Source organism: Pseudophryne corroboree, chromosome 12 (assembly GCF_028390025.1).
Source record: "Pseudophryne corroboree isolate aPseCor3 chromosome 12, aPseCor3.hap2, whole genome shotgun sequence".
Classification (NCBI taxonomy): domain Eukaryota; kingdom Metazoa; phylum Chordata; class Amphibia; order Anura; family Myobatrachidae; genus Pseudophryne; species Pseudophryne corroboree.
Genome location: NC_086455.1, coordinates 74,847,948 through 74,864,161, shown reverse-complemented (window position 1 = coordinate 74,864,161; position 16,214 = coordinate 74,847,948). Strand labels below are relative to the sequence as shown.

Below are 16,214 nucleotides of genomic sequence, written 5' to 3'. Positions count from 1 at the left end.
TCGCACACACACTCCACCGCCTCCCCAGCACCGCCGGGCAGGAGATTAGTCCAGAGGAGAGCAGGATCGGGGCCCCAGGATTGTTGCAGGATTAATTATCCAGGGAGCTCCTCGATCCTGCTGCCTAGTCCTCTGCTGCCGTGGCCACGCCCCCAGATTCCCCATTTTTACACATAGCGGCAGGCAGATTCCCCATTTTTACACATTGCGGCAGGCAGATTCCCCATTTTTACACATTGCGGCAGGCAGATTCCCCATTTTTACACATTGCGGCAGGCAGATTCCCCATTTTTACACACAGCGACAGGCAGATTCCCCATTTTTACACACAGTGGCAGGCAGATTCCCCATTTTTACACATAGCGGCAGGCAGTCCCAACAAAGACAGAAAGAAAGAAAGAGACAGAAAGAAAGAAGAATTATACTTACTCTCTCCGCTGGCTCAGGCTCCTCGGTGCAGCTTGACGATTCCTGGGCAGTAGAGAAGGAGGTGGAGGAGGGAGCCGCAGCAGCGCTGTGTTATTGGTGGAGGCGCTGCTGCTGCTGCCCCTCTGCTTCACTATAGGCTGTTCTCGGAAGACAGCCTATAGTGAAGCAGAGGGGCAGCAGCAGCGCCTCTACCAGTAACAAAGCGCTGCTGCGGCTCCCTCCTCCTCTTTCCCCCGTACCGCTGCTCCTCTCCTCTCCAGGCGGCTGTGCGCTGCGGGCAGCGGTTGCACGCAGCGGCATGTAATGAGTCAGTTTGACTCATTGCATGCTTTGGGCCCCTGGACAGAGGCGGGCCCCAGTGCAACACACTGGTTGCACTGGCGGTAGTTCCGCCTCTGGACTCACAGCAACTCTTATCCCATCAACACGTTTCATCCTTATCTAAGGACTTTATCAAGATGTAAAATTTCTCTTCAATATAATTAACCTAACTCCTTTATCAACCACCAGAGCTATGCTGAGGAAAATCAGGCATTCCTGCCCTGCACATCGCTACCAATACAGTATGGGGGAGGTGAGCAAACCACATACAGCACCGTCCAGGGAGACATATGCTATCCCGGCAGACAGGATGCCGGCTGTCACTATACCAACATCTCGTCTTTCGGAATCCCGGCTGCGAGTCTTCTTGTGGGCTCGCTGCTCTCGCCACGCATCTGGCTTCTATTAACCAAGTGGGAATACCGGGCGGGGGGTGAGATTCCGTCAGTAAAATGCTGGGTGTCTGTCTCCTGAATGCTGGGATCCCAACAGCCGGTACACTGACTGCATCCCGTGCAGGAGATTTGTCTAGCACCTGACCTAACTACAGTACCTCCGACCAGCAGCTACTAAGGAAGTGACCTACGGCCGTGTCTCCAAGTACACTCACAGGCGCATTGAACGGAGGTGGTCGGGGAGTTAACCCGCCGCCGTGACCTCGGGCACATAATCAAGTGCGACGGGGACAGACGAGAACAGGACCAGTCGCTACGATCACTAGCTCCCAAGCACTCTGAACAAGGGCGCCCCGCTGCCGTGTTTGCCAAATAATGAACAGGATAGATTAAGCACTACATGCCGTAGAGGTAATAGCTACAAGTGAGCATTCCACCAAACCACACACCATACTCGGCAAGTACACCTATCAGAATTACAGATTGCCGGTACCTATAACAACATCAACCTCAGGCTGAGTTATAAGGAATTTGGTTTTAAAGTTCTATGGACTATCACTGAACGTCTAAAAACATAGTGACACCTGATTTTACTAACAAAGAAAGATCTAAGATGATCTTTGCTCAGCTAATGGTTGCAGAAAATAAAGCAGGTACATTGTATCTATAGTGTCTCACTCACACACACACACACACACACACACACACACACACACACACACACACACACACACACACACTCTATTATATAGAGATAATGTTACGTTGTTTCATTCTAAATATGTATGGAAAATAGATCTGAGGCCATAGTTTTGTTCTAAAACACAATGCTTCCAAAACTGTTTATGGACAAAATTTTAAAGGGCAATGATTTTACCAGCAGAACACGGCTAGTAAAAGCATTGTCCTTGTAAGTTTCAGGCATAAACATGATTGGAACCCCAGGCTTATGGGCCCTACACACTGGCAGATAACACTGAACGATATGAACGTTCTCATTCATTAATGAACTTATCGTGCAGTGTGTAGGCAAACAATGCGCGGCCCGGCACTCAGTCATCGTTGGTGCCCCGTCGCTTATGCATGCAGGCCAATATAGACAATCTCGTCCATATTAGCGCACAGTGCTATGGAGCCGGGTGACGGGGCTCCCCCCGTCACCTTTCCCCCACTGCCGGGTCGCCCGCCGGCCGTGTCGGGCAGCTCGGTGGCGGGTCGACAAGTGTGTAGGGCCCGTAAGTAATAAACCCCATAAGCTCATCTCAAAGGGTAGTAACCAGAAACCACATATGCAGGGAAATAAAATTGTAATAATGGGACAGAGTCTACAGTCATATTCAGTTAGCTGCGTTAACTCGTTACAGGGGCCACTATTGTTTTCCTATTATCCGCGGTAACTGATCATAGGATTTAATGCCACTTTTTCTCTTCAGCAGCTGAACATTTAGGGAAATTTTTTTTACGGTTTGAAATTTCAAGACTTGGTTCAGAGTCCCTGGTGCCCCCACCTGATGATTAATTATGCACTCAGAAGTTTTTATTTAGCTTAATGTGACTAATAATGACATGTTTGATGTGGGACAGGTAATTTGGTTTGCAGGTTTAATATGTTTTCTGTCTTTCCAGTCATCTGTGGGGTATATGATATTATTATTTTAATAAATTGAATTTGTGTTTTTTAATACTTTACAAGCACGTGTCATTGAGTTCTTTCTGATTTGTGTTTTCTTTTAAGGGGTTGAGTATTCCCCTCTCTGACACAGCTGTTAGGTAAAGGGATCTATTACTAGGTAAACCAGGCACTTTGTCATTTTTCTGTCTAATTGAATATGCCCCTAAACATTACTGTGTTTATTCAGGGACTCGCACTTGACTCGTAAACCATTAAACAGAACAAATCCAGAAATTCACACCCTGAAGTGAGGACGTCTGGATCAATGTGAAAAGTATCAAATCTGTGACTTAGCTGAAATGCCCCATTTCTCCGGAACTGTCTGTTCCTGGGGACTGAATGCCACAATGAATGTGTGCGACTGGTGATGGAAATTTGGATTCATTTTGTCATATAGAATTTATTTGTAAAATAAAAGCACAGAATACAGAAAACTGCAGCACTATTGCCGTAACACTTCTGATGCATGATTTTTACATTGTTTTCCTACATTCCGTGATTTGTTCTGATCTTACATTACTATGTGTGCACCAGGTACATTCACAGATCTGTCCTCATACATCTAGCCTCAATATGTCATACAGTGGGAGATGCCAGTTCCCGTGCAACTCTGCTAACCCCGGGCATCTGTGTGCTGGAAATATGTCTTAGTTACTACACAATGCCACTAGGATGCACCTGGAGACTGTGCGGATCAATTTGATATGCAACACTTGTATATCTGCGTGCGGCTGAGTCTGTATATAGAGCACAAAGGATCTTGACATAGAAAGAAGCCATGGCCGCTGCAGTGAAGCACTTCGTATACAGATGCAGAGACTCAGTCACACACAGATAAACAAGTGTGATATCCAATTAATCAGCAGTCTCCTGCGTCCTAGCCACATAGTGTTGTATCTAACATGCATTTTTGGCAAAAAAAAAACCCCAACTCCCAATGCTAGCAGAGTCTCACGGGACCTGGTGTGCCATCAGGGGCTATTTGGCGCAACTGCAGCAAAGATGTATGAGGACACAGATCAGTTTTTCCTAATCCAGATCCTCCTGGCCCACTCATAGTCCAGACAATAAGGATAACTCTGCTTCAGCAAAGGCTGGTAACTCAAACTGAGGAAAGAATGAAGACATGGCTTTCCTTAACACCTGCACTGTGATTGGGTCGTGAGGACCCTATTTATAGCGCTCACGTTAACGAGTTTTTTGTTTTGTTTTTTAACACCTAAAAACTTCTTGTTTTGCTTACCATGCCCTCTCTCCTACTGCAGTGCTTCCCATTCATCTCTTACAGTACTTGCACATGTTAGTCCCCTTAGAAATAAACTGTGGTGCCTCAGGCCTGTTATCAGGGCCTTTGATTGGTAGAAAGATCACCCAGACACTGTACCTAGGTTTACTCATTCCTATCCTGCTACCCAATGCCCTGTGCTCCCTGCTCTGGACCTCAGATGAGAAATAAAAGTAGTGAGGACTGTAAGATGCTAATGCTATGACCCAGCAGACCTACAGTTACATAGAATCTGTACATACAAGCTGTATACTCTTGTTTTTTCTTGCAACAGCACTCCAAGCATTTGTATACTGATCTGACCTGCACAGATAAGGGCTGAAGTCATTTATAAATTGCCGCCGATGCCCCTTACCACTGTTTTGGGATTATTTATTGTCATTTATTTTGCTGTAGCGTTATATCCCTTCCCCTAAACCAACCCCAAAAAACATCACTCAAATTGCTGCACAACACCAGGTGTAGTTCCTACCTGCACCATGTAAATGACTCTGGTCACTGCTTCTCCACCGATCAGATCAGACTGTAGGATCCAGGCACTGGGCAGGAGTTCACCCCGTACAGTGTCTTTATTAGGACGTGGCATGGACTCGTTATACACGGACTGGAAGGATAGGCTGTAACACTTCTCCTGTGCAAAAGAAACAACAGTAACAATCTTATCTCTGCTGGGCACAGATGTGTCATCGTACGTCATCACTGCAGTATCGCCAAACAGCCCCTCTCTGCGCTCTAGCTCCTGTGAGACTCTGCTAGCGTCAGGTGTCTTTGTTTGACAAAAATGCGTCTTAGTGGCAATGCGATGATTCATTTGCTATGCAATCTATGCTTCCACTTAGAGTTCCATTGTACTTCTATATCTGTGTGAGTCTGTATAAGAAGTGTCACACATCAAATTAATCAGCAGAGTCTCTTTGTGCGTTCTAATAGTTTCATTGCGACTAAGACGCAAAAAAAGACCACAGACATTAGAAGATTTACATGAGACCTGATGGCTAACTCTCGCCAGGCATCTTCCAGTGCACGGTGTATTGAGGCTGGTTGTATGAGACCACATCTGTATTACATCTTAACAGTGATCCCCCCCTTATTGTATATTAGGCAGATTAAAGAGAGACGACAGAAACAGTTACATGGTAGATCATCGTAAAGTAATAATAAGCATTTCATACATTTGCACAGTAAGTAGACTTGGATAGACTGAAACCCCAATGTACTTAATCATATTTATGGAATTAGGGACTACAGTAGATGACACAACTGAATAGGTTCTTTGGGGGATATTGTATGTATCAAAGCTTGGAGAGAGATAAAGTACCAACAGATCATCTACTGTCACTTTCCAAACATAGCCAGTAAAGTGACAGGAGCTGATTGGTTGGCACTTTCTCTCTCGCTCTAAGCTTTGATAAATCCACCCTCTGGAACCACCTGAGTGTAAATTTAATAGGGTCCGGGATTTTGTCAGAGAATGTCCGTATTGTTACAGCGGCAGTCATTTACAAGGCAAAACTAGGTTGACATTCTAAGGCAAAATCCCAGACCTCTGGCAACTTGAACCCTATTTCATTTACCCTCTGGTGTTTAACTAAAATTCTCTGGAACCAGCTTCCATGTTCAGTCTCTCCATTCATCTAACATGAGAAATGTTCTTTACTAAGATCATATGTAAAACGTGTTATGGATGCCGTACTGCAATACAGGATCCGGTTACTCCCACATAAGACTGTGTGGGTTACATTTTGCATGGGAGACTGTAGGTAGTTCCAGATATAACACATGTTCAGTGTGTAGCGCCAGTAGGATCATGTAGATAGAAATTGCCACTACAGTTATGATCATTGTCCATGTATCTGGACCTGCCCTTATATGACATGAAATATTATATATATATAATAAGATTTTACTCACCGGTAAATCTATTTCTCGTAGTCCGTAGTGGATGCTGGGAACTCCGTAAGGACCATGGGGAATAGCGGTTCCGCAGGAGACTGGGCACAACTAAAGAAAGCTTTAGGACTACCTGGTGTGCACTGGCTCCTCCCTCCATGACCCTCCTCCAGACCTCAGTTAGGATACTGTGCCCGGAAGAGCTGACACAATAAGGAAAGGATTTTGAATCCCGGGTAAGACTCATACCAGCCACACCAATCACACCGTATAACTCGTGATACTATACCCAGTTAACAGTATGAAATATATAACTGAGCCTCTCAACAGATGGCTCAACAATAACCCTTTAGTTAAACAATAACTATATACAAGTATTGCAGACAATCCGCACTTGGGACGGGTGCCCAGCATCCACTACGGACTACGAGAAATAGATTTACCGGTGAGTAAAATCTTATTTTCTCTGACGTCCTAGTGGATGCTGGGAACTCCGTAAGGACCATGGGGATTATACCAAAGCTCCCAAACGGGCGGGAGAGTGCGGATGACTCTGCAGCACCGAATGAGCGAACTCTAGGTCCTCCTCAGCCAGGGTATCAAACTTGTAGAATTTAGCAAACGTGTTTGACCCCGACCAAGTAGCTGCTCGGCAAAGTTGTAAAGCCAAGACCCCTCGGGCAGCCGCCCAAGAAGAGCCCACCTTCCCCGTGGAATGGGCTTTTACAGATTTTGGATGCGGCAGTCCAGCCGCAGAATGTGCAAGTTGAATCGTGCTACAGATCCAGCGAGCAATAGTCTGCTTTGAAGCAGGCGCACCCAACTTGTTGGGCGCATGCAGGATAAATAGCGAGTCAGTCTTTCTGACTCCAGCTGTCCTGGAAACATAGATTTTTAGGGCCCGGACTACGTCCAGCAACTTGGAGTCCTCCAAGTCACGAGTAGCCGCAGGCACCACAATAGGCTGGTTCAAATGAAACGCTGAAACAACCTTTGGTAGAAATTGGGGACGAGTCCTCAATTCCGCCCTATCCATATGGGAAATCAGATAAGGGCTTTTACAAGACAAAGCCGCCAATTCTGACACACGCCTGGCCGAAGCCAAGGCCAACAGCATGACCACTTTCCACGTGAGATATTTTAGTTCCACGGTTTTAAGTGGTTCAAACCAATGCGACTTTAGGAAATCCAACACCACGTTGAGATCCCAAGGTGCCACTGGGGGCACAAAAGGGGGCTGAATATGCAGCACTCCCTTAACAAATGTCTGAACTTCAGGTAGTGAAGCCAGTTCTTTTTGGAAGAAAATCGATAGAGCCGAGATCTGGACCTTAATGGAACCCAATTTTAGGCCCATAGTCACCCCTGACTGTAGGAAGTGCAGAAATCGACCTAGCTGAAATTCCTCAGTTGGGGCCTTCCTGGCCTCACACCACGCAACATATTTCCGCCATATGCGGTGATAATGGTTTGCGGTCACTTCTTTCCTAGCTTTAATTAGCGTAGGGATAACTTCCTCCGGAATGCCCTTTTCCTTCAGGATCCGGCGTTCAACCGCCATGCCGTCAAACGCAGCCGCGGTAAGTCTTGGAACAGACAGGGCCCCTGCTGCAGCAGGTCCTGTCTGAGCGGCAGAGGCCATGGGTCCTCTGAGATCATTTCTTGAAGTTCTGGGTACCAAGCTCTTCTTGGCCAATCCGGAACAATGAGTATAGTTCTTACTCCTCTCCTTCTTATTATTCTCAGTACCTTGGGTATGAGAGGCAGAGGAGGGAACACATACACCGACTGGTACACCCACTGTGTTACCAGAGCGTCCACAGCTATCGCCTGAGGGTCCCTTGACCTGGCGCAATATCTTTTTAGCTTTTTGTTGAGGCGGGACGCCATCATGTCCACCTGTGGCCTTTCCCACCGGTGTACAACCATTTGGAAGACTTCTGGATGAAGTCCCCACTCTCCCGGGTGGAGGTCGTGTCTGCTGAGAAAGTCTGCTTCCCAGTTGTCCACTCCGGGAATGAACACTGCTGACAGTGCTAACACATGATTTTCCGCCCATCGGAGAATCCTTGTGGCTTCTGCCATCGCCATCCTGCTTCTTGTGCCGCCCTGACGGTTTACATGGGCGACCGCCGTGATGTTGTCTGACTGGATCAGCACCGGCTGGTGTTGAAGCAGGGGTCTTGCCTGACTTAGGGCATTGTAAATGGCCCTTGGTTCCAGAATATTTATGTGTAGGGAAGTCTCCTGACTTGTCCATAGTCCTTGGAAGTTTCTTCCCTGTGTGACTGCCCCCCAACCTCGAAGGCTGGCATCCGTGGTCACCAGGATCCAGTCCTGTATGCCGAATCTGCGGCCCTCTAGAAGATGAGCACTCTGCAGCCACCACAACAGCGACACCCTGGTCCTTGGAGACAGGGTTATCAGCCGATGCATCTGAAGATGCGATCCGGACCACTTGTCCAACAGATCCCACTGAAAGATCCTTGCATAGAACCTTCCGAATGGAATTGCTTCGTAAGAAGCCACCATCTTTCCCAGGACTCGCGTGCAGTGGTGCACCGACACCTGTTTTGGTTTTAGGAGGTCTCTGACTAGAGATGACAACTCCTTGGCCTTCTCCTCCGGGAGAAACACTTTTTTCTGTTCTGTGTCGAGAACCATCCCCAGGAACAGTAGACGCGTTGTAGGAACCAGCTGCGACTTTGGAATATTCAGGATCCAGCCGTGCTGTTGTAGCACTTCCCGAGCTAGTGCTACACCGATCAACAACTGTTCCCTGGACCTCGCCTTTATAAGGAGATCGTCCAAGTACGGGATAATTAAAACTCCCTTTCTCCGAAGGAGTATCATCATTTCGGCCATTACCTTGGTAAATACCCGCGGTGCCGTGGACAGACCAAACGGCAACGTCTGGAATTGGTAATGACAGTCCTTTACCACAAATCTGAGGTACTCCTGGTGAGGAGAGTAAATGGGGACATGCAGGTAAGCATCCTTGATGTCCAGTGATACCATGTAATCCCCCTCGTCCAGGCTTGAAATCACCGCCCTGAGCGATTCCATCTTGAACTTGAACCTTCTTATATAAGTGTTCAAGGATTTTAAATTTAAAATGGGTCTCACCGAACCGTCCGGTTTCGGTACCACAAACATTGTGGAATAGTAACCCCGTCCTTGTTGAAGGAGGGGTACCTTGAATATCACGTGCTGAGAATACAGCTTGTGAATCGCCTCCAGCACTGCCTCCCTGTCCGGGGGAGCTGTCGGCAAGGCAGATTTGAGGAAACGGCGAGGGGGAGACGTCTCGAATACCAGCTTGTACCCCTGAGATACTACTTGTAGAATCCAGGGATCCACCCGTGAGCGAGCCCACTGGTCGCTGAAGTTCTTGAGACGGGCCCCCACCGTACCTGGCTCCGCCTGTGGAGCCCCAGCGTCATGCGGTGGACTTAGAGGAAGCGGGGGAGGACTTTTGTTCCTGGGAACTGGCTGTATGTTGTAGCTTTTTCCCTCTGCCTCTGGGCAGAAAGGACGCGCCTCTAACCCGCTTGCCCTTCTGGGGCCGAAAGGACTGTACCTGATAATACGGTGCTTTCTTTGGCTGTGAGGGAACATGGGGTAAAAATGCTGACTTCCCAGCTGTCGCTGTGGAAACGAGGTCCGAGAGACCATCCCCAAACAACTCCTCACCCTTGTAAGGCAATACTTCCATGTGCCTTTTAGAATCTGCATCTCCTGTCCACGGCCGAGTCCACAATCCTCTCCTGGCAGAAATGGACATTGCGTTTATTTTAGATGCCAGCCGGCAAATATCCCGCTGTGCATCTCTCATGTACAAGACAGCGTCTTTAATATGCTCTACGGATAGCAATATAGTGTCCCTGTCTAGGGTATCAATGTTTTCCGACAGGGAATCTGACCACGCAGCTGCAGCACTGCACATCCATGCTGAAGCAATAGCCGGTCTCAGTATAATACCTGAGTGTGTATATACAGACTTCAGGATAGCCTCCTGCTTTCTATCTGCAGGCTCCTTTAGGGCGGCCGTGTCTGGAGACGGTAGTGCCACCTTTTTTGACAGACGTGTGAGCGCTTTATCCACCCTAGGGGATGTCTCCCAACGTGACCTGTCCTCTGGCGGGAAAGGGTACGCCATTAGTAACTTTTTAGAAATTACCAGTTTCTTATCGGGGGAAGCCCACGCTTCTTCACACACTTCATTTAATTCATCAGATGGGGGAAAAACTACTGGTAGTTTTTTCTCTCCAAACATAATACCCTTTTTTGTGGTACCTGGGGTAATATCAGAAATATGCAACACATTTTTCATTGCCGTAATCATGTAACGGGTGGCTCTATTGGAATGTACACTAGTCTCATCATCGTCGACACTGGAGTCAGTATCCGTGTCGACATCTGTGTCTGCCATCTGAGGTAGCGGGCGTTTTAGAGCCCCTGATGGCTTTTGAGACGTCTGGGCAGGCACAGGCTGAGAAGTCGGCTGCCCCACATCTGCTATGTCGTCAAACCTTTTATGTAAGGAGTTGACACTGTCGCGTAATTCCTGCCACAAAACCATCCACTCAGGTGTCGACCCCGCAGGGGGTGACATCACATTTATCGGCACCTGCTCCGCCTCCACATAAGCCTCCTCATCAAACATGTCGACGCAGCCGTACCGACACACGCGCACACACACAGGGAATGCTCTGACTGAGGACAGGACCCCACAAAGTCCTTTGGGGAGACAGAGAGAGAGTATGCCAGCACACACCAGAGCGCTATATATAATGTAGGGATTCACACTATACATACAGTGATTTTTCCCTTATAGCTGCTATTAATATACAGATACTGCGCCTAAATTTAGTGCCCCCCCTCTCTTTTTTACCCTATGAAGTCTGGAAACTGCAGAGGAGAGCCTTGGGAGCGTCCTTCCAGCGGAGCTGTGAGAGGAAATGGCGCCAGTGTGCTGAGGGAGATAGCCCCGCCCCTTTCTCGGCGGGCTTCTCCCGCTTTTTTATGGAATATATGGCAGGGGATTTTACACATATATAGTCTTAATGACTATATTATGTGTTATTTTGCCAGTAAGGTACTCTTATTGCAGCCCCAGGGCCCCCCCCCCCCCCCCCCAGCGCCCTGCACCCATCAGTGACCGGAGTGTGTGGTGTGCATGGGGAGCAATGGCGCACAGCTGCAGTGCTGTGTGCTACCTTAATGAAGACCGAAGTCTTCTGCCGCCGATTTTCAGGAACATCTTGCTTCTGGCTTTGCAAGGGGGACGGCGGTGCGGCTCCGAGACCGGACGACCGAGGCTGGGCCTGTGTTCGATCCCTCTGGAGCTAATGGTGTCCAGTAGCCTAAGAAGCCCAAGCTAGCTGCAAGCAGGTAGGTCCGCTTCTCTCCCCTTAGTCCCTCGTAGCAGTGAGTCTGTTGCCAGCAGATCTCACTGAAAATAAAAAACCTAAATATAACTTTCTTTTCTAAGAGCTCAGGAGAGCCCCTAGTGTGCATCCAGCTCGGCCGGGCACAAAATTCTAACTGAGGTCTGGAGGAGGGTCATGGAGGGAGGAGCCAGTGCACACCAGGTAGTCCTAAAGCTTTCTTTAGTTGTGCCCAGTCTCCTGCGGAGCCGCTATTCCCCATGGTCCTTACGGAGTTCCCAGCATCCACTAGGACGTCAGAGAAATATATATATATATATATATATGTTCCCCACGGACCGGCACTCCCTCCTCCACTTGCAAGAATGGCTCCGGTGCCCTCCAAGAAGATCCACATAAACGGTAAAAAAGAGGCGGCACTCGGAGACTTTTAGGTGCAAAAATTATATTCCACAAATGAACCAACGTTTCGGGGTCAGATGAACCCCTTTGTCAAGGTGAACTAAAGTGTAAAGCGTGGGTTACATACCTTAAATAGGGAAAGGTCCCTCCGTGAATCACGCCCGCCCGGCCGCGCTGTCTCCCGCTCCGTTTCCGGCTGCCTGTGTCTGACGTCAACGCCGTCGCGTGTGGTTGCCGTAGCAACCAATGATACAGTCCGTCCATTCTGCCGGCTTCCTGTTGTTAGATCCTACGTGGTCGCGTCTGGTTGCTATAGTAACCAGGCATACAGAGCGGCCGGGCTGCGGCGCTGTGTGATTACAAAGAAACAGAAAAAAGGGTGTCAAGTGAATTAAGAAAACAGCACCCTATCACCACTAACGGAGCAAGCCATAAGAGAGATCTCCACAATTTCTAGTTATGATCAGCTATGCACAACAGTTGCATTGCTGGCCCTGCTATAAAATCATTGGGGCTGAGATGTCGTAGATCAGCATAAGATGATCACAAAGGGGTAATGTGTCTTAACCATATCATCGCTTCATATATACCAGGGAAACTAACTGTAAATGATAGCAGAAGGGGAGCGTACAATCGTGTAATAACCCTCCTCTAACAAGGTATATATAGTCCCTGAAAGAGCTCGTGGAGATGACTCTAAATCAAAGTAAAATAGTGTCAGAAAAACAACAGTTAGTTGCAAAAGAAGAGGTTATAACAGCAGCGTTATTTGAAGAAATTGAAGCTCAGTTTCTCGTTGAGGCCATTTGGATTGGTGGTCCCCAATTTAAAGATCCACCGGGTTTCCAACTGCAACAGTCTGCCGTCCCTGTTTCCTCCTCTAGCATGCTTGGGGACATGATCAATAATCAAGTAGCGAAGATCCTTCATGGTATGTCCAGCTGTTGCAAAGTGTCTCGCTACTGGTTGTTCCGATTCTTTACCCTGTAGCGCTTGTTTAATGGCTGAACGGTGGAGAGCCATTCTTTCTCTAAAAGTTCTAATAGATTTCCCCACATAATGGAGGTTACAGGGGCATTTGATGATATAAATAATATGCGTGGTAGTGCATGTCAATACGTGTTTAATACTGAAGATCCTGTCGCTGTGGGGATGCTTAAAGTTTGAACCTGTGATCATGTATTCACATGTGGTACATTTAATGCATTTGTAACAGCCCGGCTTCTTTTCTAGAAAGACACCTTGAGGTCGGCTTTGTCTATCTGCCTCAGCTTGGAAACCAGTGACATCCGAGTGGACCACTCTATCTTTGATATTCCTACCCCGTTGGTAACAAATCATAGGTCTTTTGTTGCGAAGAGAATGAAGGGCTTGATCAGAGGCCACTAATGGCCACAAAGCCTTAGTGGCCCTCTGTACCACCGGGCTAGAAGTATTATATTTGGTCGGGAAAATGATAACTGGTTTCTGCGATGAAATCTTTGGGGTTAACAAAGCTTCCCTGGGGATCTGCAAGACTTCTTCTTTATGTTTCAGTAGCAGCTGATAATCATATCCCCTCTCCAGAAATTTTGCAACCATACGATCCAACTCTTGTTCCAGAAACCGGCGGTCACTAATGATCCGTGATACCCTGATCATCTGTGATCGAGGTAATCCCTCTTTCAGAGCAACGTCTCCCCTTCGTTCGCCAACATCTTTATGTTAAAGGAGGAATTTGAGTCATTCTTCAAGAATAAGTCCACGGCAGCCCATATCCTCCTGTTCACACGATTTATAGATGACCTCTTCATCTTGTGGACAGGGGGAGTGGACCAATTTAATTCACTGATGTTAACCATCAACTCCAGGGCCTCTAGCATCAAGTACACCTATCAGACAAGCACGAGCACCTTAAATTATCTGGATGTTCAAGTCACCATCCGGGATGGAACCCTACACACGAGCCTATACTGCAAGCCCACCGATAGGAATACCCTACTTAAAGCAAGCAGCCATCATCCTAAGGCTCTGAAAGAGGGATTACCTCGATCACAGATGATCAGGGTATCACGGATCATTAGTGACCGCCGGTTTCTGGAACAAGAGTTGGATCGTATGGTTGCAAAATTTCTGGAGAGGGGATATGATTATCAGCTGCTACTGAAACATAAAGAAGAAGTCTTGCAGATCCCCAGGGAAGCTTTGTTAACCCCAAAGATTCCATCGCAGAAACCAGTTATCATTTTCCCGACCAAATATAATACTTCTAGCCCGGTGGTACAGAGGGCCACTAAGGCTTTGTGGCCATTAGTGGCCTCTGATCAAGCCCTTCATTCTCTTCGCAACAAAAGACCTATGATTTGTTACCAACGGGGTAGGAATATCAAAGATAGAGTGGTCCACTCTGATGTCACTGGTTTCCAAGCTGAGGCAGATAGACAAAGCCGACCTCAAGGTGTCTTTCTAGAAAAGAAGCCGGGCTGTTACAAATGCATTAAATGTACCACATGTGAATACATGATCACAGGTTCAAACTTTAAGCATCCCCACAGCGACAGGATCTTCAGTATTAAACACGTATTGACATGCACTACCACGCATATTATTTATATCATCAAATGCCCCTGTAACCTCCATTATGTGGGGAAATCTATTAGAACTTTTAGAGAAAGAATGGCTCTCCACCGTTCAGCCATTAAACAAGCGCTACAGGGTAAAGAATCGGAACAACCAGTAGCGAGACACTTTGCAACAGCTGGACATACCATGAAGGATCTTCGCTACTTGATTATTGATCATGTCCCCAAGCATGCTAGAGGAGGAAACAGGGACGGCAGACTGTTGCAGTTGGAAACCCGGTGGATCTTTAAATTGGGGACCACCAATCCAAATGGCCTCAACGAGAAACTGAGCTTCAATTTCTTCAAATAACGCTGCTGTTATAACCTCTTCTTTTGCAACTAACTGTTGTTTTTCTGACACTATTTTACTTTGATTTAGAGTCATCTCCACGAGCTCTTTCAGGGACTATATATACCTTTAGAGGAGGGTTATTACACGATTGTACGCTCCCCTTCTGCTATCATTTACAGTTAGTTTCCCTGGTATATATGAAGCGATGATATGGTTAAGACACATTACCCCTTTGTGATCATCTTATGCTGATCTACGACATCTCAGCCCCAATGATTTTATAGCAGGGCCAGCAATGCAACTGTTGTGCATAGCTGATCATAACTAGAAATTGTGGAGATCTCTCTTATGGCTTGCTCCGTTAGTGGTGATAGGGTGCTGTTTTCTTAATTCACTTGACACCCTTTTTTCTGTTTCTTTGTAATCACACAGCGCCGCAGCCCGGCCGCTCTGTATGCCTGGTTACTATAACAACCAGACGCGACCACGTAGGATCTAACAACAGGAAGCCGGCAGAATGGACGGACTGTATCATTGGTTGCTACGACAACCACACGCGACGGCGTTGACGTCAGACACAGGCAGCCGGAAACGGAGCGGGAGACAGCGCGGCCGGGCGGGCGTGATTCACGGAGGGACCTTTCCCTATTTAAGGTATGTAACCCACGCTTTACACTTTAGTTCACCTTGACAAAGGGGTTCATCTGACCCCGAAACGTTGGTTCATTTGTGGAATATAATTTTTGCACCTAAAAGTCTCCGAGTGCCGCCTCTTTTTTACCGTATATATATATATATATATATATATATATATATATATATATATACATACACACATTGATCAAAGCTTGTAATAAAGTATATTCTAATAAAGTAACTGTGTGATTACCTCTTTTGATTCCACAGTGATGCAACAGAAATCTCTGGGTTGCTTTAGGTAACAAAGTGACATATCCATCATCACATGGACTAAACAGGAAATAAACAGAGAGTAAAAGAACTATTCAAATGTCCACATATTCAGTATTTATGGAATCATAGAAATGCATATTAATGTTGATGTAAAATGAATACTATGTCCCTTTACAGAGCATCACTTGTGATTGTGCATGGAGATCTGGAATCTAGTCCTCACATACCTACAGCAGGTCATGGCTGGAGTATTCCCTCAGTGAAAATAAAGGATATAATTGGTAATCCAACCAGAACAATTAATTCACAACTGTGATAATGTAATGCCGACCTGATAAAGGTAACTAGAAGACAATAATGTCTGGATTATCCTCACTATCACAACACATACAAACATTTACAAAAGTAATAGAGATGAGATAAAACATTAATAAATTCCCTGTCCCTCCTTTTCTGTAGCCAGTTTGCTCAGTTTAGGATGATGATTTGTAGCATGGAGATGGACACTTAAGTCATAAGTTTGTACTGTTATTTCACTGTGAGCAAGACCAGCTATGGCACGGCTCAGTCAGTAGAGGCCTAGGGGGTATATTTACTAAAGTGGAGATGTTGGCCACAGCTAC

At 46.8% G+C, this 16,214-nt stretch overlaps 1 protein-coding gene across 1 annotated transcript in view; it reads right to left on the bottom strand.

Annotated features, from left to right (window-relative positions):
• The window catches only part of STARD9 (StAR related lipid transfer domain containing 9), a 495,399-nt gene that overhangs the window by 29,101 nt on the left and 450,084 nt on the right, over window positions 1-16,214 (bottom strand). The window contains exons 31-32 of the mRNA XM_063947652.1: window positions 15,569-15,648; window positions 4,575-4,733 (exon numbers count right to left, since the gene is read on the bottom strand). Coding sequence (XP_063803722.1) covers window positions 4,575-4,733; window positions 15,569-15,648 — 239 coding nt within the window. The remainder of the gene's footprint in view (window positions 1-4,574; window positions 4,734-15,568; window positions 15,649-16,214) is intronic.